The sequence below is a fragment of the Lemur catta genome, chromosome 2 (genome assembly GCF_020740605.2).
Source record: "Lemur catta isolate mLemCat1 chromosome 2, mLemCat1.pri, whole genome shotgun sequence".
NCBI lineage: Eukaryota > Metazoa > Chordata > Mammalia > Primates > Lemuridae > Lemur > Lemur catta.
This window is the reverse complement of record NC_059129.1, coordinates 10,491,399-10,510,089: the sequence shown is the minus strand read 5'-3', so window position 1 is coordinate 10,510,089 and position 18,691 is coordinate 10,491,399. Positions and strand designations below refer to the sequence as shown.

Genomic DNA, 18,691 nt, shown 5'->3' with positions numbered 1-18,691 from the left:
AGAACCCTTTTTCTCAGCTGGGAGCTTTTCTGGGACTGGTGTTCCTAAGAACACACACCTTCAGGAGATACTGGTTTGTGGCATTTCATTTACCAAGAATCTTTCCGTCAATGGCTTTTTTTTTTTCTCAACCTTGAGTACTTCCCAACGTTTTTAATCTTTAGGGCGTAGAAAGAAAACCTCAGGCCCAGACTCGGTGTTTGCACTCGCGGCAGACGCTGTAGAGCTCGTGTAGAGTCATGGCTGCCCTCTCTGTCCAGGGCCCAGTCAGACGGAGCAGGAGCTTCTCCGCCTGACCAGTGACTCCCCCGTCGACCTCCTGTGTGCGCCTGTCCCCTCGTGCTTGCCGTCCCCTCAGCTGAGACCAGACCCTGTCATCCTCCAATCTGCCGATCTCATTCAGTTTGAGGAACACCCTCAAGAACCTTCTGGTAGGTGACACCATGTTCTTATGGGGGTTTTCTTTGTGGGTTTAAAAAGTAAAGCCCTGATGCCAGTATGTTAAATGTTTGACGGAGGTGGGGAGAAACTATACCTTTTCAGGTGTAAAACTACCGGTGTACCAGTGCTGATTATTCCGGACCTTTCCTGCCGTGGTTCCTGCGAAATTGCATTCATAGCTGCGGGTGCCTGGGGAGCATCAGGCAGGGGTAGCGAGGTCCGGGGGGCGCTGCCGGGCTGTGGAAGGGCTTGCACAGGCTGTGACGGGCCTCCCGGCCTTGTCAAAGGTTAAGCTGCTCTGCTGCACACAACACCGCTGGCTGGGGCCAGTGGGTCCTGGGCTTTATGAAAGGACGAGTGTGGGGAGGCGTCTGCGGCAGGAGCCCTGGACTCTGCCCAGTGATCTGAGAACGGAGAGGCCCAGCTGACCACGAGAGTCCCAACTTAGTGCCGATGTTGCCGACCCTGTGTTCGGGGCTGAGTCACAGCTCTGTGTTGGGTCCCTGCTCCTCTCCCACTCCACAAGTGAGGTGACTAAGCTGTAGCTTGCGTCTTAGCTAGAGGTGCAGCTGGCCCCAGGCTACTGGGCTGGGAAGTGGAAAAGATGGGATTTGAACCCAGGGTCTCTTGTCTTTCTGCGGGGTTGCCTAGCTTCCTGAGAGGAGGGGCCACCTGCCCTGTAAGGGTCCTTCCCTGCTCCTCCCACCGCAGGTTATTGTGTTCCGGGAGATCACCAGGACCTGCCCGCGAGGCTGCTGGCTGGCTTTATACCGCGCGTAGTCATCTTAGGCAGTGCTGGGCGCTGTTGCCCAGTGAAGGAACCGAGGCCATTTACCTGGCAAACAGGAGGTGGGGGAAATGTAACTGCCTTCTGATACGAGAACTATCCTGTGCAAGCAGATGTTCTGGAGTGTTCCTTTGGAATGCCAACTAGAGTTGGTTGGCAGATTGACTTCAGCTCTTCTGTGGGGTTGTGGCTTTTGTTGGTTTAGTATACATGAGTTCAACCGTATGCATGTGGCAAGAGAGAGGAAAATAACTTGAATGGTGTGGGCAGTTCTGTCACCCTCAGTGAGGGTCAGCCTAAGAAGGGAGCTGGGCTCTGCTGTCCCCTCTGTCACTCTCACCCTCCCTGTGCCTGTGGGAGCAAGAGCCCCTTGCCATACGCAGTGGGAGTCTAAGGCCTAATGGCACATCTTTTTGAAGCAACATGGCTCTGTGTGTACAGCAGGTGAGTTATTTGTGGCCCCTCCCAAGAAACAGCAGGGTATAAAACACTGCAGGAAAGCTGGCTGGGTCTGAATCCCTGGGTTTTTCAGGGTAATTTTGACTCTTTGCGATTCTCCCCTTATCCTAGATCGGGGAAGAGTGGAATGGGCCAGGGCTCTCTGACACTAAGGCCCCTCCCGGCTTGGAAAGTCTTTAAGTCATGTTTCGCTTATGGCACCTTAAACTACCTGGCAGAGTGAATGGGCAGAGAATCCTAAGTGGAAAAAAAAATTTTTTTAACCATTGCCCACCGATTTATAGCCCAAAATAGATTTTTACAACTTTATGATCCAGGGGAGAGGGGGATACAGTTTATAAATACATGATTTATGTGACACATCACATTGGCCACATAGCTAATAGATGTGACATTTGGGGGCTTATTTTTTAAATATTTTTTGAGAAAATATGAGTAAGAAACTGAAAAGCAGTACTTCTTACAGGTCCTGGAACTGAATCTGTTTGCTTTTCTGTGTTTACAGAAATTATGCTTTTAAACGAAGAGGAAAAAATTGAAATTCCGATACCAGTAAAGAATGAAACACTGACCTCTGACTCCAGCTCATGTAGCGTCTCAGCGGCTGTCCCTATGCCTCCCTGCCCCTCCTCAGAGCCCCCAGAGTCCCTGCTCAGCAAGGACCCGCTGGAAAGCCCGGCCAAAAAGCAACCCAAAAATAGAGTAAAATTGGCTGCCAACTTCTCCTTTGCACCTATAACCAAGCTTTAACCCCATTTCAAACATAGAATTAGGATGGGAAAAAACTGTGATTCTGCACACAAAAGTGGGTTCAAAAAACACATCCTTTTCTGTTTTAATGAAACCCCCCCAGAAGCCACTGACTTCATCTTTAGATGTATTCCATAATGTTTTTGTTTCTTTTACATTGAACACAGCTTTGAGCTGAAGTGATCTTTTTTTCTTTCTTCCTTTTTTTTTTTTTAATTATTTGAAGGAACTTCTGGCATTTGTTAAAAAATCCTTAATATATTTTACCAAATTTTTCTTAAGTATTATGAAGTATAATGGTGTTCCGTGAGAAGAAATCAGTAAGAACTCGGCTAGCAGAAAGTGGTTTTACTTCCATCGAACCACCTCAGTGGTGTAATCCTTCATGTAGCATAATATAGTCTCTCGGCCTTTGCTTACCGGTGTTTCCGACAGTATTAATCAGTGCATGATGTGTCTTTGAAACAAAGCCTGTCCCGTGAGCCTGTATGTTCACACACTGAAGGAGAAAGGCAGGCGAGGAGTTGAGAGTGGATTTTTAGGTTGGAATATGAAGGTTTGTGGCTTCCATGTGACTTGTAAATGTGCCTTGTTTTTTATTTAACTATGTCTGTAGTTGACAAATGTGGCTTCATCACAAATTTTTAAAAATGCTTCTACTTTGGGGTTCCATTTAGGAGCTTTCTAGAAAGTTGAGAATGTTTTAAGCTTCCCTTCTATGTTACGTTCCAGTTTGATATGGAGCAGGTTAAGGACAAGGAGATGGTCTTGGTGTCATGAATTTAAAGTCAGCATTTGAAATACAACACACATTATTGTGTGTCAAGAGGCAATGTTGGGCAGAGAGTCTGATTTTCTAAAATATGCATCAAATGCATAAATTACAAATCAGAGCTGAGTGGTGAGGTGCTTTAACAGGAGCGGTATCAGTACTATTTCCACTAGGAAGAGACAGGAATTCTATCTACACATATGAAGGCCAAGGTTGATCAACTTAACCTTGTTTTTGTAGTTTTAAAGCTGGTAGCTGGGAAGCTTTATATGTGAGTATATGTGTGTCTGTTAGCTCAGCATCTTTTAATAGTGTCTGTTTTTACTCTTGTTACTTCTCGCCGTTGGAAGCATGTTTGGGTTTTTTGGGGTGTCTGACATGGAATGGCCTTCCTCTCTGGGTGCCTGAGGTGTCCGCTGATGGGTGGCCTCTCACCCCCCTGGAGAAACCTGACATTTACAATGGATTGTATTTGTTGGGCAAAAAAGGCGGATTCATTCATAGCGCAGAAAGAACCTGTTGGTGCAAGGTCTTCCACTAGTTAGATGGTTTCTTTTGGGGAAATGTTTATATTTTGTAACTTCTAGAAAGCCAGAAAATGGGCTCTGATTTCATAGCCAGCATTTTGATAAAATGCCACAAAATAAGGGCTATAGAGAGGTCTTTACAAGTTAAGATTTTTGTTCCCCAAATCTTTTAAATGAAGCCAGTGATTCTCAGTTCCCAACACATGGCCCCAATCAAGACGGAACAACACTGGAAAAACCTTCTAAGTATTACAGCACTCTGCGAATCCTTGTGAAGGCATTTCCTCTACAGACATAGTGTTACAGGAAGTAAAATGCAAATGTGCAATTTTTTTTTAAGAAACTTTTAAACAATGTAATAACGTTGGTGTTGAGAACATCAGTTGCCTTATTCTAAGATTTCATAAGGCTGAGTTTGCACGCATGGACTTCAGTTTTGCTAGCATGTAAAGAATTGTGGACTTTAAAAACATAACAGGTCTCATTACAAGTCACCTGGAACAGTCTCAAAGAACAGGTTCTTTGGGCAACAGAAGAAACAAGTCCTGCGCTGTGAGTGTGTCTTAGTGCCATTCACTGGAGTTGCCACTTAGTCTGGGACGTGTGTGTGACTCTAACAATCGCTGTTTGAAAATGTGAGCGAATACGTCGGAAGCACGTTGTGTTCATAATGTACTTCACAGTGGCCAGTCCAATTGCTCTCTATTTTTTTATCCAGAGGCTTAATTAAATGATGTGATAAAATGATGTATGAGCATTAAGACAATGGAATTCTTTATTTCTGGGTGGATAGATGCACCGGATTAGATTTATCTGTTTTAAAAAGAAAAAAAAAAAAGATAAAATGTTATCACCAAAACCCCCTTTCCCATCTTGCACTGTTTGTTTTGGATTGGGTTTGGGGGAAGACATGTTTTTCTTAACTGTCTACTTTGTTTGAACACTTTTGTTATGGTTCGAGTGCTGTTTTGTGTGTTGGGACCAAACAGTTGTCAATAAACTTTACAAGCAAGCATCTAATTTGAGTTTTCCACGTGAGTGCTTTTGTCTGTCTGTCTGTCTATGGGGAAGGATTACAAACCAGGCCAGTCCTGTCATCTTTCATTTCACATCCGCCCAACTCCTCACCCTTTCTGAAAACAGGACTGTGAGGTGGAGAGCAAATTGGTCTGACATCGTAGAGGCTTTTCCGCGCAGCACGCAGCCCACACAGGTGCCTGGACGTTAGGATTCCAAGTATCCAGCCTTAGTTCTGGCTTATAGTCGTATGGAAAAACGCAGTAGCCACAAAAAACCTCCAGTTGAAAAACTAGAATCCCTCTCCTCAGGAATGAAATCCACTTTGCCTGCTGCCTTGTCTGTGGTCGCCGCTAAGCATGTTTTGAATAAGCCAGTTTGGAAAATGCTTGTTGCATGTCTTTCGTGATAGCAAATTTTTGCAGGAGAAGTTGAGCTGCCACCATGCCCCTTTAGAGTGGGGTAAGGAGGCTTTGTTAGGTCTAGACCAGGGCTGGAAACGGGCTTTGTGTTTATCTGTGCACTTCCCGTCTGGAAGGCGGTTTGGAGGCGGCGGCTTAGAATGAGGCTGTGCGAGTGAGAGCAGAAGGGCTGCAGTGAGCCCTCTTTGTTCCTTGTTCCAGGAGAAGCACTGGGCTTTGGGATTCATCTTTCTGGTTTCTAGCTGCTTCCCATGGGCAAATGATGAAGCATGACTCAGAAGCCCCTGCAGCCTCCGCCCACCTGTGACCTATATTCAGGGTGGGGAGGACTTCTTTGGTGTCCCTGGCTAAGGCTTAAACTGACAAAGACATTAGCAGGAGGAAAGCATACAAACGTGTTAATACAAGCTTTACGGGAGCCTTCATAAGGAGATGAAGACCTGAAGAAAACAGGTAAGCCTGAGGATTTTTTATACTAGGTTTGATAAAGAGTAGAAAGTCATGGAAAAACATGCTAGGACAAAAGTAGGAACAAGCTAAGCGAAGTAGAGTGGGGAAACAGCAAGGCCTGTGTGTCCGGATCCCTCTCCGCATACCCCTTACCCTCACCCCCATCTCCAGAAAGAAGGATGCCATTTTCCTGGGTATAGGGAGGGTGCCCTCGTGTGAGGGTCTGATGACCTGCTTTGGGGGAGAGCCGGAGGTCAGAGAGTCCTTGCTGCACCTGCTGTTTCTCAATGGTCTCCAGCTCAAATAGTCCGTATTCCAAAGAGGCACATTTTGGGGTGGCACATTCCAATACGCTTCATTTGGTCTGCAGATTGGGACAGGCTGCATGTTGGCTCTGAGGATGGGGAAGGAGCAGGAACCCTGCCGCACTGTCCCTTAAGCCAGGGGTCAGCATGGTCCCCATCACTGCTCTTCCTGACCCTGAGTTCTCTTGCGCGGCTTTGCTTCATGCGACTGCAGTAGCTGGCCGAGCTCCCGGCTGCTAATGTGGTGACAGCATCAGCCTCTAACCCTGCTCTTTGCGGAGAGATGCGGAGGAGACTGATCCAATTTGCCCATCTGAATTAATACTTCCAGAGCAGAGTGTCAAACCTCCTTCCCAGGAGAGTTCTAGTCTCTCCCTGGGAGGTGGGCAGCCCCCTTGGGAACAACCTCGGTTGGAATGTGAGGAAGCAGTTGGCAAATCAGAGAATTGGCAGGAAAGAGAGAACTCATTTTTCAGGTGCACAGGTGTGGAGCTTGGAGACCCCAAGCCAGAGGATCAAGAGCTGGAAATTTCCTCAGCAAGACAAAGAGAACTCAAATGTTCTGGGAAGGAAGGATTTGGAATTGGGGGACTTGGGGCCCAGAGAAGGAAAAGGGGAAGAAACCATTGCAGGGTGGAGGGGTCACACTTGTGCTAAGTGACTGGCTCCTGGGTTCCTCCTTCTACAACGGGCCCTGGGGAGCCAGCCGGGAGCACCTGGGGGGAGGGGTGCAGGTGGATGCCGGGGCTAGCACGGACCATCTTGGGCCAGCTCGGCACTCCCTCTCCCATCCCGTGTGCTTAAGGCGGCTCATGTGAAGTCTCCTTCTTCCTCCTCCACCTGAAAGCCTTCCCAGATGCAGGGGGACCCTCTGCCCCCACCACCCAACCCGTGTCCCCTCACAGAGTTTCTGATGTCACAGTGAGTGTAGACAAATCCACCCAAGGGCTGCAGGCTCCCTGCCTTTGCTGCATCAGCAGCCACTGAGGCTGGTGTGTCTGAGACAAGGAATTGGGAGAGAAATCTTGGGCTTAACTGGGTCCTCCACTTCAGGGTCTCACAAGGCTGCAGTGAGGATGGCAGAGTCTTGCTCTGTCACCCAGGCTAGACTGGTCCCATCATAGCTCACTGCAGCCTCAAACTCCAGGCCTTAAGCAATCAATCTTCCCACCTCCTGAAGTGCTGGGATTACAGGAGTAAACCAACGCGCCTGGATTGTTATTCCTTTTGTCATCCTCCCCCATGGCTCCCAAAAGGAGCAAGCCTAGGCGTGCCCAACCCCATGGTCTGCAAGGTTTCCCAGCTTTGCCGGTGGCCCCGGTGATCCTGGAACATACCAAATTATTACTTTCTTCTGTTCTCCTGTGATGGCCTAAATAAATGAGTTTTTTGTTTGTTTTTAAAAAATCAATATGAGTAGCAGCAACGTAAGGTAGGTTTACCCCAGAGCTTAGCAGAAGTACTAGAGGCAGGATGTTTATGAGGGTTTGATCCCCTTTGCTTTGTCGGATCAGTGAGTGACTGTCTGTCATTGGTCCGAGTCAGGCCTCCTTGACCAGTGTTTTCTATGGGGGAGGGGGGCTCTTTGCAGCCTGAGATTTTCCTGCAAATTAGAGTGGGAAAGGTCTGCAGTGTGCTGAACAGTGCCCCGCCCCCACCCCCACAAACATTCATGTCTACCTGGAACCTCAGACTGTGACTTTATGTGGAAATAGGGTCTTAGAAGAAGTAATTAAGGTAAGGATGGAGATAACATCATATTGGATCCAGGCGAGCCCTAAATCCAATGACTGGTGTCCTTATAAGATGAGGAGAGGATGCACAGAGACACGCCATGTGAGGACAGAGGGAGAGATTGGATCGATGCGGCCAAGAAAGGCCAAGGGACACCAGGAGCCACCAGGACTGGGAAGAGGTGAGGAAGGATTCTTCCATATAGCCTTCTGACGGAAGAGGGCCCTGCAGACACCTTGTGAAAGGATGAATTTCTGTTGTTTTCAGCCACCTAGCATAAGGTCACTTGTTATGGCAGCCCTAGGACGCTGACACCATCTGGCTTCATGCTTAGTCTAGGGCAGTGAAGGACACAGTGTCCCTGGGGCCAGCGTGGTGGACCCTCTCCAGCGTCGGAATGGCAGGAAGCAGCATGCAGACCAAAGCCAGGACTGCACAGGACCACATACGAGACAGTGGGAGGGCTGAGGTCGTGCTGCCCGAGGGAAGGGGCCATCAAACCCAAGACCATGGGGCCCACCGTCGGAGACACGCTGCATCAACTCCAAAACTGCCGTGACTGGAGACACGTTTAGATTAACTTTTGATTTACAAATATGTTGAAAATTCTGCTCATTTCCTGGCCCAAGAATTTTACTTCTAGGAGTTTATCTTAAGGGAACATCAGAAATTCAGATGAAGCTTTATCCTCTGGGATGTTTATCATGACATTATTTACAACACGGAAAAACTAGAAACAGTCTCAATGTCCAACAGTGAGGAAATGGTTAGATAAATTACAGTCTATCCACAAGATGGATTACTAAGCAGCCACTGATAAGATTTATGAAGAATGTTTAATGTTTACAAAGAGCTTTTAATGACGTGGGAGAACGGTGGTGATATAAGTGAAAAAAAAAACTGGTTATAAAGTGATACAATATGATGTCAATCATGAAAAAAGAAATGGGCAAAAAAAGACTGAAAAGAAACATGCCAAGATGTCAACATGGTCTTGAGTTGGAGAAATAATGGTGTTTAAAAAAAGAGTTATACTTTTCTATACTTTTAAAATGATTTACTATGTACATGGATTACTTCCATAATCAAGAAAAAAGTAAAAACTTGTAAAATGCTGTGTACGTGGTTTCCATTTTTATTTTCTCTGATGGGTGACTGCACATCAGCAAATCTTGAGTTATACGCTAACTACTGAGGCCGGTCACGACACACACACGTACAGAGAGGTCACACGGGCTGTGCCGGGCTGGCTGTAGCAAATGTACATCAAGTTACACGGGTGAAACTGTTTAGTGGCTGCGTAAGACAGGCCACCAAGTGCTGGGGCACGGTCGGGTCAGGCTGCCTCTCCCGCCGGGCGCTGTTCTTTATGGAGGTCTGTGTGTTGGGTTGGTGAGGTGGCGTCCGCTGGCATCTCTGCAGAGGCCCCGGGGGCGGGGGCGGGGGGGTGCAGTGCCTGGGTCAGCATCTGCTCTGGGTCCCCTTCTCGTCCACTCGGGCCTTGGTGTTGGAGCCTCCAGCTATCTGCCACCTTTTCTGCACACTGGATCTGCCCCAGCCCAGGCCCCCCCAACCCCATCCCATTCCACATGTCCACCTGGGGTGGACATGACAAGCTGAGAGCTCAGTGGACGCCCCCCTGATGTGAACTGTGCCCAGACACAGGACAGGAGGAAGCAGGAGATGTGACCATGACACCATACACAAGCTCCATCTTTATAGATGGGCCCTCTGTGTCTCTAAGAACGCTATGCGGACGGTGCCCGACGGTGCCCGAGAGACGCGTAGGCTGTGTGGGGCCCTCCAGGGCACAGCCGCTGGGAGAAGACAGACAGGGGACGGGGCCTGTGCCCGTCTGGGGCAGGCCTGACAGCAGAGCTAGGAGGGTGGGTGGGGGATGTGTCCGACATGGTGCTAGATTGTTGAAAAGTCACAACTACACACACCTGGGGAGCATGCCCCTCTCCCAGTTCATTCGCACGGTGGGTTAGATACAGCTAGATAGAAGTGGAGATACACTTTTTTCAGGGAGGACCTTTCCTGGTGGTTGGATAACAGTGAGACAGACTCCTGGGTTTGGCATGCTCTGGGGAGGGCCATGCGACAGTGAGGGACTCCCTATTGCTACACTCTGTACAGGGTGGCCTGGCCCGCCTGCCATCCCATGGCCCCGGGCAGCAGTCACGGGCTCACCTTCAACCCCTTCTGCCTTGGAGAGTTCTTGGGCCCCAGTGAAATGGGGGCTGTGAAGACAAGAGGGTGGGAGGGGGGTCCCCGTGGCCCTGGGAGCACCCTATGTGGGGACTACATGATGTTGCACTGGGTGGCCCCACAGCAATCTTTGATGAGTGCCAGCCCTGTCTTGGCCACTGTGGGCTTGCTAGGTGGGGGCTCTGCTTTCTTCTCTGCCCGGGAGCCTGCAGCAGGACAGGAGCACAGAGAGAGAAAGGGACAGAGAGAAAGAGGTGAGGTGAGGAGAGCCCTGACCATGTGCAGCCCAAGCCCCACCCCAGCCCCTGGCCAGGTGTGGTTCCACGCCTTGTTCAGGTGGTGTGCAGAGCTGATGTGCATTTTATATGGTACCTGTTCCCGCTTTCCTGTGGGCACATGGGCTTTCGGCTCTCAGCTTTCAACCACAGCTTTTAGCCCTTCTCCTAGTCAGCTCTCCTCACCGTCAGACCCGCCAAGCCTAGCACATTGCCTGGCATTTAATGAGTATTCGGCAAATGGAAAATGGGGAATTTTGTTCAAGTCACTTCAATCTGAGGAACTCGTATTTTGCAATTCTTGAAATTGCTCATACTTTTTTTTAAATACCTCCACCTCCCATTCTTTATCTCCTTCTAGAATGACTACCAGTTGTAAGTTGGACCTTCTCATTCTAGCCTCTATGTTTAATAATCTCTCTTTTATATTTCCCATCTCTTTTTCTCTTTGTGCCACATTCTGGGTAATTTTCTCAGGTGTGCCTTCTAATTTATGAATCCTCCCTTCAGCTGTGTCTGTCTTTAATCCATCGACTTTTTATGTCAGTGACAATAATTTTTTTAAAAGGCTAATTTTTTTACAAGTTCACCTATTTTTTTTCAAAGCACCTTGCTATTTCATTTTGGTTTTTATTCTTTCTCTTATCTCTTCAGTAAATTAAATATATTTAGTTTATTGTCTCTTTTAAATAGTTCTATTCTTTCTGGTTCTTGGAAGGACATTCTCTGTGTTGCATCTACTGATTCCCTTCATGGTGATTCAATTGTTCACAGGTTTTTAATTTTTAATGAGAGCTTATCTTCATGGGGGTTGTTTTATCTGTGGGAGTGCTGCATACCACAGGATTCAGAAGGATTCCTACTTAGCAGGTTTGCATTTGCTCTTGATAAGGTCCTAGAGATTTCACTGGTTTTAGAGTAGTTTTTATTTTTCAACTTGGGATTCCAAGCACCAGATGAGTAAATATTAGGCTCCTTGCACGTGGTGCAGGCTTGGTGTTTTGATTTCTTGCCAGAATCATCTCTTTTTACCACCCATAACCCTACACAGAAGGCAAATTTCCTTGCTCCTCCTCCATGCTGCTAGGTGGAGTTTTTCTACATGGCCTTTCATGGAAGAGACAGTGCAGTGAGGATGCTGACTTTAGGCAGTGATCATGTGCCTTGTGGTTTTAGGGGACAGTAGAAGGGACCATAGTTCTTCTCTTCCCTTACTCTCCACACTCTACAACCATGTTTTCATAGGATATTAATGGACAGTCAGTGAAAACTGGGTTTGTGGTCGTATAGATAGTGGCAGCTTTGGGTTTTTGTTTTCCCAGCAAGATTCCCAGTCTCTCCTCCTCTGGTAACAGATCATGTCCCTGTGGCTGCAGGAGTGGCATGTTACACAGACCTGGCCAATCACAGTACCCCAGCCTCTTGGTGACAGTAAGAGGTAGGAACATGATCCAAGAAGAACTGATTAGACTCTTTCTCTGGGAGTTATGTATTTAGATGCCAGGGAAAAGAATCTGTGGCACTGCCTCAGAGCTTCTAAGTTATCAGTCTGGAGTTCTGGCCCCATAGAGAAGGCCCATGTAGCAGCAGAAAAGGAGTTAACATGCAAAGAAGGACAGAAATGAGAAAGAGAAGGATAGCGAGGGAGCTAATAGTGTTCAGTCCCTGAGGCCCTAGTTCTTGCTCTTCCTCCAACAAATACCCTTTTTTTGCTTAGATTAGTTTGAACTGGGCATCCATTTCCTTTTTCTTTCTCTCTTTTTTTTTTTTTTTGAGACAGAGTCTCACTCTGTTGCCCTGGCTAGAGTGCCGTGGCGTCAGCCTAGCTCACAGCAACCTCAAACTCCTGGACTCAAGTGATCCTCCTGCCTCAGCCTCCTGAATAGCTGGGACTACAAGCATGAGCTACCACGCCCGGCTAATTTTTCTATTTTTTGTAGAGACGGGGTCTCAGTCTTGCTCAGGCTGGTCTCAAACCACTGGCCTCAAGCGATCTTCCTGCCTCAGCCTTCCAAAGTGCTAGGATTACAGGCATGAGCCACCGCATGCAGCCTCCATTTCTTATAACTGAAAGAGGCTTCACTAATACAGCAGTTAGACACATTGGAGAAACACCGGGTGCACATAAGGAAGTCAGGTCCTTGACAGCATGATCCATTATCACTTCAATATTGTAATGGACACTGGGACCCTCCAAACAGAGGGTCAAGAATGCAGCACTTCACAAACTTATTTCACACAGAACCCTTTTTGCTCTGGGTATCCTGGGAGGCTAATATTCTGAGAAGTGTGCTTCTCACTCCTCCCATGATTCCAGCCCTAATCGCGGCCAGAGCTCCCGGAGCCTGAGTGGCCACCCCGGTCCTTCTATGGAATTCATCAAACCATGTAAATAAGGAGAACAGCTACTGCCAGGACCAGCTACAAAGTTTGTGGAGTTCAGTGCAAAATAAAAACTCAGGGCCCCTTGTTCCAAAATTTTTAAGAAATTCAAGACAGCAATAGCAGAACATTAAACCAAGCAAGGTACCCTTCCAGGTGTGGGGCCCTGGGCAACTACGTAAGTTGCAGGCCCATGAAGCTGGCCCTGCCTGCTGCCATCTCATGCTCAAGTCTGATCTCTAGAAAGCATTTTGTTGTGTCCCCCTCTGGCTCCCAGACCTCTGTGAAATATCCTTTTCCCTTTCTGGGAAGAGGAGAAGGAATAACGTATACACTCACTGGCTGGAGATTTGGTTACTTTGTCTAGAGGTTTTAACTTGATTCTCAGGAAATCGGCCATTTCCTTGTCTTCTTCTTGCTCCCTGTGAAGGCAGACGTGTAAAAGAGAAGAGGAAAGCACAGTAAACAAAGAAAACTTCAAGGAACCAATGAAATGAGGCTGTAGGTTAGTGCATGGAACCAAGTGTCACGCTTTGTGGATGGTGCATATATGTTGTTGTGTGTTACGTGTGTACATTGCATTTGATGATCCTGCTCTGAACCAGAGACACAACAACAATGGGGTAAACGCTTACCCAGAGCTAGAGTGAGACCCCAGGGCAGAGGACGGGACCCTCCCTGCTGGGGGTCAGTGAGCCAGGCAACAACCTCTCCTGACCGTGTACCTTTAAGCTACACTATTCACCTGTGCTCCCAAAAGGGACACGGCAAGTCTGAGAGAACAAGTCACCTTAGCTCTTCCCAGGGTCACCAGGATAAAGTTGGAGGGTCCAGCCCAGCTGAGCTAGGCCAGGCACATCCCAGGTGCCTTGGAGAGGGGTCTCTGAGAACACAGAATAAAGAAGAAGTTGCCCTCTGGGTTGGAAAGGGCCCTGAGGGCCTCTCTTCTTGTGGAGAAGGAGAAGTTTTGAGAAGTTGCCTTGAGGACTTGGGAGGTTGTGTAGGAACCTCTGCCATGTGTTATGTAATATAATTCCTCCCTGGTCATCTCCCTGAATGACATTCACTTAAGACACACAGATGTTTGTAAGACTTTTTGGAGCTGGATTTGGGTTTTTCTTAAATGTGAAATGGGTCCTCAGGCCGGAAGGCTGGGGTTCATTTGGATGCAGTGTCGGGGGACTGTTGGCTGAGGCCATGCGTGCCAGGCAAGGCTGGGAGTCCCAGGAGCGGACGACAGGTTCTGGAAGGAAGCCGACGGCGGGCGCGGACACCAGCCCACTCACCGTAACCGCTCGACCTCCGCGTCGTCCACCAGGAAGTCTCTCTTCTGCACCAGTTTATGAATCTTCTGGATTAGTTCATCCTCTCTCTGCTTCTGCAGCTTGGTTTTTTCTTTTTCTGGGAAGAAGAAAACATGGGCAAAAAAACAGATGAGGGTGGCTATGGAAGGCACTTGAGTCCGAGGGGCCGGGATGGGAATGCCGGCTCTAAGCACCCCGTCCCCGTCAAGCCTTAGTTTCCTCCTCTGTGAAACACACACAGTAGTATCAGCAAATGGCTCAGCCAGGAGCGTGGCCTTGGCAGGAAGCACTGGGTAAGTGCTAACGCCACAGCAAGGGGCTCTGTGGGGGGCAGAGGGTGAGGAAGGGCTTGTATGGGCGAGCCAGGAGGGAATTACTTCCTGGCGAGGGTAAAGCTGTCCCAAATACCAAGGGCTGGGATGCCAAAGAGAAAGGCAAAGAGAGAGGGCTGCACATGAGGTGTGAGGACACTTGGAGACAAAGACTTAAACCCACTTCGGGCTCCTTCTGCTCAGACCCCTTCAGAGTAAAACATGTGGGGCAGCTTGTCTGCCTGCCTGCCCACAACAGGCATTGACAGTGTCTTCTAGATCTGGAAGCAGAGCCAGAGGTGAGGAGAGAGACGAGAGGAAGTTGGCTTCGCCCATTCCCTAGGGAAGAAGGGCAGTGGAATCACTACCCACTCCCCATTCCCAGCCAGCGCTGCGATGGTCGATGGCAGTAGAACCCCCTAGCTGTCACTCCCTTTCAATTAGGAGAGTCTAGTCACTCATTTATTCCTGGGGCCTACACAGTACGTGGCACCTCGTAAAGGCTCATTAAAGAAATAGTACCCAGTTCTACCATCATTTCACATGCCACCCTTATAACAAGACTGTGTTTGAACACGCCCACGCTTTGCGTATGTTATATGAGATATTCAAAACAACCACAAGAGGGTGGCATTATTGGCATGCCTCATTTTACAAACAAAGAATCTAAGGCTCAGAGAAATTAAGCTGTTCGATGAAGGTCACCTAGCTGCTAAGGTTGGATTTGAACCCAGATCACTGTACCCTAAAGTTAACAGTTCTTAAATGGGGGCAATGTCGCCCCCGACCTTGGGGGACATTCAGCAACATCTGCAGACATGTTTGGCTGGCACAATTGCAAGGGCAGGAGGAGGTTATCCTGGCGGCCTGTAGTGGGTAGAGGCCAGGGATGCTGTTTAACACCCTACAAGGCACAACACAGAGCCCCCCAACCCAAATTAAAAGTTATGAACCCCCAAATGATGACACTGACATTTTGACAGCCCCAGTCGTCAACGGCGTCAAGGCTGGGAAACACTGCTCTCATTATTCTGCACTCGTAGCTCAATACCAGTTGTCACTTATGGGGACCCACTGTGTGCCTGGACAGGAGGGAATCATTCCGAGTTCCTCACTGTGGGCCCAGCACCGAGCTCAGGGCTTGCTGTAGAGCGGACTCCAGGGATGCACTTCTTGAACTCAGAGAGTGGTAAAAACATTCAAGTCAAGAACAGTGGTGGCTGCTTCTCCAGCCTGTGTTGCTCCTTGTCAAGGCCAGGTTTCTTCATCTATAGCTGTGTTCATTTAGTCGACAAACCTTCCCTTAGCACCCACCAAATCCTCATGTTGTGCCCTCAAGGAGCATGAAGTCTGGGGAGAGACATGCCCCACAGAGGGGATCTAACCCCACCTAGGTGGACAGAGAAGGCTTTTATGGGGGAAAGGGGCCAAATAAGTAATGTCACTAATAATTAGCAAATCTGGGTTGACTCCAGAGTTAGAGCATGTAACCACTATACTCTACTTGTTCCCGAACAGGGTAATAAGGGTAATAACTGCTAATATTACTGGACTCTTTGGGCCATATATCAAGCTAAGCACTTGCCTGGCATTGTCTCATCGAGCACCATGACATTCATACCCAATGTATTAGGTGCTATCACTGTTACTACCACACTTCCAGAGGAGGAGAAACTCAGTCTCAGAGAAGTAAAGTGACTCACTCAAGGTCAAGGAGGTGGCCAGAATTAGGACTTGAACCCGGGTCTGCCTGACTGGAAGTTGCATTTGAACCACACAGTCAGGGAGTGCTACCCTGCAAGAATGAGGCCACGCTGGGAGAAGACAGGAACTCTGTCCTCCAGACCCCAGACCGGCCAGGCTGGGGGCCCCAAGCAGCTGCTTGACACGAGGTGAAGTCGCAAATGGTTACCTGGGATGGCGACCAAGTTCTGCAGCTCCTGCTTCAAGTCCATGATGTCTTTGCAGAGCTGGATGTCATCCATCCTGGGGAAACAAGACACCACAAGACAGCAGGTTACATCAACAGAACGCTGCACCCAGAGCACCACCCCGGCTAAAACAAAGAGGGCTTGTGAACGTGGCTTATCCCTTATAAAGGCCATACGTGCTCGTTGTAGACGTCTTCCCTCAAAAGGAGAAAGCCAAAACCACCCATCATCTCACCATGTAGAAATGATCCTTCACTGTTAATAATACCTTGATAAAGTTCCTTCCAACCTACATGTGCCTGGCTTTTCTTTGCTTACACAAGTGAGCTCATGTTGCACATTCAGTTTGTTTTTAGCTCATGTTAAAAATTTTTAAACATTACAGAAATTCAAAACAGAGAGAAATCTCCGTCTGTCCTTTAGAGAGAACCCTTACAATTTGGTATGTATTCCTCTAAATTAAAAAAAAAAATGCTTATGCTTATACTACCATATAGGACACCACTGGTATTGTACAAAAATATTTTGAAATTTGCTTTTTTAAAAACTTTTTTTTTTAATATGGAGGGAGTGAGGAGGGGGGATTCAGTTTCCTATTTTTCTTTCTTTCTTTTTTTTTTTTTTGAGACAGAGTCTCGCTCTGTCGCCCAGGCTAGAATGCAGTGACGCCATTGTAGCTCACTGCAACCTCCAATTTCTCAAGTGATCCTCCTGCCTCAGTCTCCTGAGTGGCTGGGATGACAGGTGTGCGCCACCACACCCAGCTAATTTTTCTATTTTTAGTAGAGACGGGGTCTCACTCTTGCTCTGGCTAGTCTTGAACTCCTAAACAAAAGCCATCCTCCTGCCTCAGCCTCCCAAAGTGCTGGGATTACAGGCATGAGCCACCGTGCCCAGCTTTTTTTCAACTTAATAATCTATTTTGAGCATCTATCCATGTCAATACATACAAATCTCCTCATTTTAAACAGCTGCATAGTATTCCATTGTATTGATATACAGTAATTTATTTAACTATTCCCCTATTCATAGACATCTGGGTTGTTTCCTAATACATTTCTAGAATAAATTCCTAGAAATGCAATTGCTGGGTCTAGTGACATGAACACTTAACATTTCAACAGGCATTTCCAAATTGTCCTCCAGAGAGATTGTGCACAACATTCCCACCACCAGTGTATGGGGGGACACTCCCTTCTGTAAGCTCAGAAAGTGGGTTGCATGTACAATTTTGCATTACTCACTATAGTTTTGTGTGTGTGCTATGAAAATTAACTCACCTTACTGTAAACAATATTTGTAATGATTGCCTGGCGTTTCACCAAGTAGATTTATCAGGGTTGTGTAATTATGCCCTTATCTTGATGACTTAGATGGGCTCTTCCCATGGGTTGTCCGTGCTATTTTGGCCACTACTGGATGAACATCAATTCATAGAAGGCTTTTGGCTCATTTGGGGAGAGCAAATGAGATTCTCAGAAGTGGAACCAGTGAGTACAAAGGGATTTATATGCCCACAGCTGTTGAAACATGTTTTTAAATCACTTCCCCATGGAGTGTGTATTTGTGTGTGTTCATGCTGCACGTCTTTATTGAGCATCTACTATGGTGGCCACTGTCCTCAGCTCTGGGGATGTAGCAAACAAGACCAAGCCCAAGGGAAGCTGACATGATGGCAACAGAGACAGAGGGAAGACACATGTATGATACTTCAGGTGCTACGAAGAAGAGTGAAGCAGGTGAGTGGATGGAGTGGGTCAGTTTGGATGCAATATCCTACTTTGCTCCTGACAACTGTCCTTGGGAGAGATAGAGGTACGGCACTAATAGTCTCATTTTACCTATGAGGAGACAGGTAGAGGGAATGGGCTGAGTACAAACAGCTAGCAACACGGACCAGGACCAGAGATCGACCCTTTGGATTGGAGTCCACTGATCTTTCTGCCCTATCCCACAGCGTCTTCATCAAGAGCCCATCTGCTGGCTCCTTTCAGCAGTGCCATCTGCAGACCAGCGTAGGGGACCCTGCCCCTTGCTGGTCAAGAACTACCCATGTTTTCCATTCCAATCCCAGCATCCCAGCTTTCAGAAGAGGCAGGGATGCCTTGTCTCAGCCTGCATCTCTTGTTGCCAAGGCATGCCAAGCTTTTTTCAGGCCCTGCCCTGGGGTGTCCTAGCAGGTGGCAGCTGCCTCGAATGAGCTTGGACTTGCCAGAAGAGCACAAACTGTTCCTGTGGGTTTCTACAGGCAATCATCCAACTGGAGGGACTTCGGAATCCTTTTCCACAGCTAATGCAGAGATAAGCCTATAGCAGTGGTTCTCAGTGAGGGCCATGTTGGTCCCCAGGGACACCTGTCAATGCCTGGAGATATATTTGATTATTTTTTTAATGCAACTGGGTGTGTGTTGTTGGGGGGCGGTTGGTACTGGCATCCGGAGGGTAGAGGCCAGGGGTGCTGCCAAACACCCTACAGTGCACAGAACCCACACAACAGAGAATGATTTGGTCCAATATGTCAATCATGCTGAAATGGAGAAATTTTGGATTACAGCCACAGAGTTGACAGAGATACCTTGTTGATAATTTTTGAGAGGTGAGAGAGGAGAAGAT

General features: G+C 47.9%; 2 protein-coding genes across 6 annotated transcripts in view; one reads left to right on the top strand and one right to left on the bottom strand.

Moving 5' to 3' along the window:
- MARF1 (meiosis regulator and mRNA stability factor 1) overlaps positions 1 to 4,756 on the top strand; it is a 39,527-nt gene extending 34,771 nt beyond the window's left edge. For all 4 annotated transcript variants that reach the window (XM_045542653.1, XM_045542655.1, XM_045542654.1 and 1 more), the window contains exons 26-27: positions 261 to 431; positions 2,193 to 4,756. In XM_045542653.1, the coding sequence (XP_045398609.1) occupies positions 261 to 431; positions 2,193 to 2,437 (416 nt within the window). In that variant the 3' untranslated portion in view covers positions 2,438 to 4,756. The remainder of the gene's footprint in view (positions 1 to 260; positions 432 to 2,192) is intronic.
- A 3,743-nt stretch (positions 4,757 to 8,499) lies between these two features.
- The window catches only part of BMERB1 (bMERB domain containing 1), a 92,363-nt gene continuing 82,171 nt past the window's right edge, over positions 8,500 to 18,691 (bottom strand). Inside the window, exons 3-6 of one of the 2 annotated variants that reach the window (XM_045542659.1) lie at positions 16,060 to 16,133; positions 13,819 to 13,933; positions 12,872 to 12,954; positions 8,500 to 10,081 (exon numbers count right to left, since the gene is read on the bottom strand). In XM_045542659.1, the coding sequence (XP_045398615.1) occupies positions 9,969 to 10,081; positions 12,872 to 12,954; positions 13,819 to 13,933; positions 16,060 to 16,133 (385 nt within the window). In that variant the 3' untranslated portion in view covers positions 8,500 to 9,968. The remainder of the gene's footprint in view (positions 10,082 to 12,871; positions 12,955 to 13,818; positions 13,934 to 16,059; positions 16,134 to 18,691) is intronic. The other variant, XM_045542660.1, reaches the window with a different exon arrangement.